The 6236-nt window shown below is 44.3% G+C and overlaps 2 protein-coding genes across 3 annotated transcripts in view; both read right to left on the minus strand.

The window, feature by feature from the left end:
* The window catches only part of mib2 (MIB E3 ubiquitin protein ligase 2), a 69480-nt gene extending 68588 nt beyond the window's left edge, over positions 1-892 (minus strand). For both annotated transcript variants that reach the window (XM_088937888.1, XM_088937886.1), the window contains exon 1: positions 769-892. The gene's annotated coding sequence lies outside the window, so the exon portion shown is untranslated. The remainder of the gene's footprint in view (positions 1-768) is intronic.
* A 1097-nt stretch (positions 893-1989) lies between these two features.
* Positions 1990-6236, minus strand: ubiad1 (UbiA prenyltransferase domain containing 1). The gene is made up of 3 exons (XM_088938436.1): positions 6063-6236; positions 4074-4688; positions 1990-3778 (listed from the first exon to the last, which is right to left on the minus strand). Exons 2-3 carry the CDS (start codon positions 4630-4632, stop codon positions 3291-3293), a joined length of 1047 nt encoding a protein of 348 aa, XP_088794562.1. The 5' UTR covers positions 4633-4688; positions 6063-6236; the 3' UTR covers positions 1990-3290.

Raw genomic sequence — 6236 nt, forward strand, 5'->3', positions numbered from 1 at the left:
AATAGTTTTTCTAAAGATAAGAGAAAGGAATGTGTCGAGAATTTGGCTGTTCTGGCTTCTCCAGTGGATTTAATTAAACCAGAATTCAATTCAATTTATTTTTATATACCACCTTTCACAACAAGGTTGCCCCAAGGCGCAGAAGAGTCGGCCCACGGAAGATATTTCATCTAATACTAGGAGCCCGGAGGGGGTTCCGAAAGCCAATAACAGTGACAGACCGCCGAAACGCACGCTCATAATCTGGTGACAGCACTGGTTCCGAGTCTCACCACAGGGATACCGGACCTGAACGACCACAGCAGCTCCTGCCCACCCTCCGTGCAACCGGCAACACCGCAAGACATCGCTAGCCACCTACCCAGCAACCACAAGATCACAAGCAGAAATAATGACGCGCAACCGAAATCTAACTAGAACAAACTGACCGAACGGGAAGATGAAGGACTGGCGTAGTATATACAGCTGCTTGTTCCTCGTCTTGCCCAACGTCTGAAAGTTGCGCCTAAAGCTTTTTTTTAAAAAAAACACACAATGCACAACCCTTGTTATGGAAGAACAAACTATTTCGGAGAATAAATCTTGTTTTCCATAGTGCACTACCAAAGCAGGACAGTTGACATCCCATTGCAATTCAATTTGAATACCCAGTGTATTGCCGTGAAAACAAAATTTCAACACATTGTCAAGACTACAAACCTTGTGATTACAAAGAATAATACACAACACGCAAATCGTAGAAAAGGCAGAAGAAAACAGGACACTAACCTTGTTCCGGATTTCTTTTAAAATGTATTTTCATTGGTATCCATGCCTAATTTCCAGAAATGTGACAGTATAGTCTCGATTTCTTTTCTACTAGTAGTTTTCTTCTTGGTTTCAGTTTGCCTTCTGGGTGATGTAGTCATTATGGCCTTGTCGCACAGGGTAGTTTTACTACATTTCCCATGAGCGTGTGGCGAGTGCGACGCAGTCTGGGCTGAATACAACAGACGGAACTAGCGCGCCATCTGGTGTTACAAAACGCTACGCTCCGAAAAACTCAGTCGGAACTACTGTATTTTATCAATTAAAATAACAGTAAAATAAAAGAGCACAATGTCATAACATTTGAGCTGCTTTCATATCATATTCATAACGTAGCCGTGCGCACGCAAGGCAGGCTGGGAACGGCGGCTGAGGGGCGGGACTTCCCGCCTGTATATAGTGGGAGGAGGGCTGGAGACGCCCTCTTCCCCCATGTGTCTGTGTAGGTGTGGGGCGGTGCTGTAACCCCCCTCAGGGTCTTTAATAAATGTCCTGCCAACCCGTGCCAGAACCACCGGCTTGTTTCTTTCCGCCGGCGAACCCCGTGAGCGCTACAATATGGGATGACCCCAGACATTTATCATGTAGCTTCTCTTTATGGTACAATTTCATAAACCTAAATTCACATTAAACGAAAGCGAAGGGCGTAGCGGGGGATAGGTGTGGTGCTCCAGTCTCATCGCGGTGCGAGACAACTCTATCAGACCATCTTCAGATTGTGAACTTTTATCAGACTTTGTTTTATTTGAAATAGGGTTAACAGGACGAGATCTGTGTCATGGGAAAAACACTCCAATACTGATATTCTACTCTTTTTTTATTTTACAAACATCATGGATTTATAAAACCCCCGGTACACATTTGGAAAGGAAGCCGAGTGGACATGGGAGTTGTCTCGAAGGAATTAGAGCTACATCGCTTGCCCCCACCTCGGATTGAACCCGGGACCTTCCAGTCAGGAGCTAGACGCCCTTGCCGTCTTAAGGTACCGCGGCTCCCGTTTTTCCAAAACTGACGTTAAAAGAGGACGGCAGCCAGCACCCCTCATATCAGAAAGACCATCTAAGACATTTGAAATGCCAAAGGTATTTTTATCCTTTATGCAAAAAGCAAACATAAAAGGTCAAGTATGAAGACTGGGAAGAAACAAGGTAAAAAAAAGGAGCGCCACAGAAAAGAGGAAGTTTCCTTTAATTTTTAATAGAACTCGTGAGTTGCACTTGACTTCTGCTTCCTTGTTTCAATATGGAGAGAGCAATACAGTCCCTGTTAACTAAGCAAACCGACAGAAGGGAACACTTTCAAGCCAAAGATTCCTTCAGTACCTGGCTTCATAATTCTTTTAAAAAATAATTACAAATAAATACTGTATAGAATATCTCCCCATAGAAACATATACAATAGTTTCTTGAGGAACTAGTATATTTTCAAAAAGCTAAAGAGTAATTGATGCATAGGACTTAATGTAAAATGGTTCAACAAACAGAGGAGCTGCCCTTAATGGAGTCAGTAGTGAACAGTGGGTGATACAAGCATTTTCTCTCTGACCTAAACAGTCATTACTCGTATTGCTATGGAATGCAAAGAACTTTAGAGAGAAACCAAGACTGAGAAGACAACTCTACACCCTGGGACTACCAATGAATACAACACAGCATGCATTCTCTGCAGCACCACATAAGAATAAATACAGAACAATTTCCTGTGGTTCTCAAGAGGCACATTATGGCACAGAGAGAAAATAACAAAGACAACAGGTGGCATACAATTTCACAATATGTCATCATGAGATAAGAACAAAAATAAAGGGTCTGTACACTGATAATAGTTTGAACAAATGTACAATAAATAAATAACAGAAAATTGTCATAACCTTCACAGAGACAGATTGCTTTGCAGAATTATAGAGGATAACAGAAGTGATTGTTCTCTTATCAAATCTAGATAGTGTTTCATAAAAATAAAGATTTTACTAGATTAAAGTTGTTTAAAATAACTACAGTTAACAAAATAAAAAGTATGACAAGCAGAAACAACAAATATGAACGTGGGATTTTACATTTGTATCCAAATTAAAAAACAATAATCAAAGCAGACAAATAGAAGTCTTAACACAGAGTCCTATTACTCACTGACTACTGAGTTAGGCACCTAGTCCGATACAATTAAAACTTGCAGTGCACACCTAGATATTTGTTAACGGAGTAAAAAATTCCATCAGTCACTGTAATCTGCATATATTTCAATTAAGATCAAACTGCAGAAAATCACCACGGAGTACAAAACATTTCAGCTTGGAGAGCAAACAAGCCTGAATGAGATAAAAGGGCGAAGAACAAGAAACTCGTCCCGTCTATAATAATTGCACGTCCTTCTCTGCACTCATTTGAATTAATGAAATGAAAGCCCTTTGATCTTAATAACTAACAAAATACCAACATAAAAAAACACGTTTATCAAAATCAATGGAGCTGGGGTGGGGGTTACACTTTTGGCAGGCTCCCTGGAGGTGCCAATATAATACCAAAGACATAGAAGAGTCCCATTAAGAGGTTGAGCTTTGCAGTCTTTTGGGGAATCTTGGAGTAGCACTGGCTCCTGAACTGCTTCTCCAGGGGGAAGGCCATGGGCAGGGTCAGCAGGGGCAGCGCCATGCTGATGGTGCAGCGGGTGGCGAGGATGGAGAACAGGATGTAGGGCATGAAGAGCAGCAGGTTGTAGAGCATGTAAGACAGCGTGGGCCCGAGGAGAATGGCCAGCGTCACGATGCCCGCCTGCTGGTCCGAGTCCATGTCCCGCGTGTTGTTGCTGTGCAGGATGGCTTCGGTGTTGAGGGCCAGCGGAATGGCGTAGAGCAGGGGCAGGACGGACAGGTAGCCCACCTGCGTGGCGTGGGCGAACATGACGGCCAGCGGCCCGAAGGTGATCAGGATCACGACGTCACCCAGGGCCACGTACTTCAGCCCGATACCTGCGGAGGAGAAGGAAGAGCTGAGACCTGGGTTAACGCTCAGGAGCAGCACGGACATGTGGCACGGCAGGGCAGGGACAGCGTGCGCCGCACCTGTAGCCATGGATAAAATAACGGGGTCCAAACCATCCATAAAGGCAAATTTAAAACTATTTCCAAAAAAACAGCTCGAGATTTTAAAAGCAGCAACATCTTTTCAAGTCACTATTCCCCATAACGAGGATAAAAGTGTTTTTTTTTCAAAAGGGAACTCATAAATGCACTATTGCTACATGACAAATTGTGGGTAATTCACCTCCAGTGTAGAGGAAAGAGCTTGACAGGCCTCCAAAATATATAAGAGCCAGGTGTTCCAGCTTCAGAGTGGACAGAAAATACAGGCAAGTTGCACACAAACATCCCAGGGAGTATAAAACCGCTCCAAACATTACTACATCCTGGGGCTCCAGAATCTGGTCAACCAGTGTCCGGTCATCACTCTTTTTGTGGTCAATCCCTTTGGAGAAGTCATAGTAAGTGTTCACCAAGTTTCCAGCCCCATGAACCACCAGGACGGCCACAGCGCTCACCAGCAGGATCACGAAGTCAAGGGAGCCCTCAGACTTGTAGGCCAGGGCCCCGCCCAGAGCTACCGGAGTCAGAGAGGCACTGAAGCTCCACGGCCTCAGGGCCAGAACGTAAGCAGCACATTTGTGCTTCATGTCACTTGTCCTGCTGCAGGGTTTTTCCTCCTGGTGGTCCTGAACAAAAACATCTTCCCCCGGGTCCCCTCCTCCTCCTCCTGCGCTCCGCCCGTTCGGTCCCGCCAGGACAAAAGTCTCCGACGCAAAGCCGGGTTTCTCCCCCTCTGTCATCCCTGCACCCAGAGGATGAACACCGCCGCCAGGAAATAATCACACGTAGGGATCACCTGAAACAAAGAGCCCAGGAACAGAGGAAGGACAAGCACAGAAATCACATTAGCAAGCTCCAAACACACTGCCCTTTACTTATTGCCTCTTCACTCCGATTCTGGGCAAATTTAGATTTTCACTACTCAGAAATTACTGGCAAGAGCAAGTAATACTTTAAAGAACCTTTAAACCTTTAAAGAATCTTCCTAATGGAAACATTTTGCTGTGTACCGCTAAAAATACAATTAGAAAATGAGTCTTAGAGAACAAGGGTGCATTTTAATATGATTTAAAAATTCTTGAACAATTTAAGCTACTTTAGCCTACTGTATCCACGTGAATACGAATTTAATATATCGTAACAGATTCGGGTTCTCTGGTTTCTGCCCTTGCCACTCCTGCCCCAGTTCATCCCTCCACCGCAGGGGTGCGAACCCGAGTCTCCTGCGTCGCTCAACAGGGGTCTTGCCAGCTGAGCTAAAGAAGACCTTCCTCAGCCCAGGTGGCCAAGATCACTGCTATGCACACAGGCGTATCCGTTTCAATATGTATATAGAGGAACAAGTAATAGGTTTATTCCACACTGAAGAGAAGAAGGAAAACACAACGTTTCGGCTGTGGAGCCTTATTCAGGTGTAAGAAAGACAGGGCAGGCAGCAAAGATAATATAGCCTGGGAAAGCACAAGCCAGGAGAGAGGAGGAGGCGGGAGCAGGGGAGAGGCAGAGTGGCCAACCAAGTGGTGCAAGGTCGAGAGAGGTGAGGAGAGGTGTAAAATGAAACCTACAAATGAATGGAGAATTAGAAGAAAACAAGTCTGTCGTTGAGAGAAGGGGGAAGGTGTGAACCAAGTTTCAGGATCATTTTAGTTTCTGATGACTTTCTGCTATAGGAGTTAAGAAACCATACTTTGAGAAGTATATATATGTATAGGCAAGTCAGTAAAGAATGCCACCCAAATCCTTATTCTTAATAATATTATTTAAAAAAAGGCTGCTTCGGTACAGGAATCATTTAATTTTGGGATTAGCAACGCAATCAAGTTCCCTTTTACTATATCCCCTACTGAAGAAAATAAAATAGCAAACGAACAGAGAAAACTATTTGCAAAACAAAGGCGTATTTGTATTTAAGCTACTGTATGAGGTTGTGTGAAAGTGAAACAACTACTCCTGAGAGAGTAGTTGGAGGGGGGGGAAGTTGAGCTACTTAGTTTCAGGTTAACCTTCCAAAAGCTAAACAAATGAAACGGAGACTGTCATCTGTGCAGAGTTATGCACAGATTTGTGCACAAGTATTTGACTAAAATTAAAACTAGGCGTTACATGTATTAAAGTTCTCGCTCTGCATGCGGCGTACACCGCACGACCAATAAAATATCCCGCAACGTACCTGTTGTTTCTGGGTTTAGTCTCTCTAACGCGCTGGAAGCAGCATTCTTCCTCTCCGTCTTCTATAACCGTTACACGGGGACTAATCTTACTTTCGCTACGTGTCAAGTACGAGGATATTTCGTGCAAGCCCTCCACCTGGGCAGCGCCATCTTGTTCCACCGCCCCTTGTGCA

The sequence above is a fragment of the Atractosteus spatula genome, chromosome 20, assembly GCF_055471065.1.
Source record: "Atractosteus spatula isolate fAtrSpa1 chromosome 20, fAtrSpa1.hap1, whole genome shotgun sequence".
NCBI lineage: Eukaryota > Metazoa > Chordata > Actinopteri > Semionotiformes > Lepisosteidae > Atractosteus > Atractosteus spatula.

Coding starts and splice junctions, on each gene's coding strand:
- ubiad1 (XM_088938436.1), bottom strand. CDS start 4,632: ATGACAGAGGGGGAGAAACCCGGCTTTGCGTCGGAGACTTTTGTCCTG. Junction 3,779..4,073: donor CTCTTTCCTCTACACTGGAG/GTGAATTACCCA, acceptor TCTCCTCCGCAG/GTATCGGGCTGAAGTACGTG.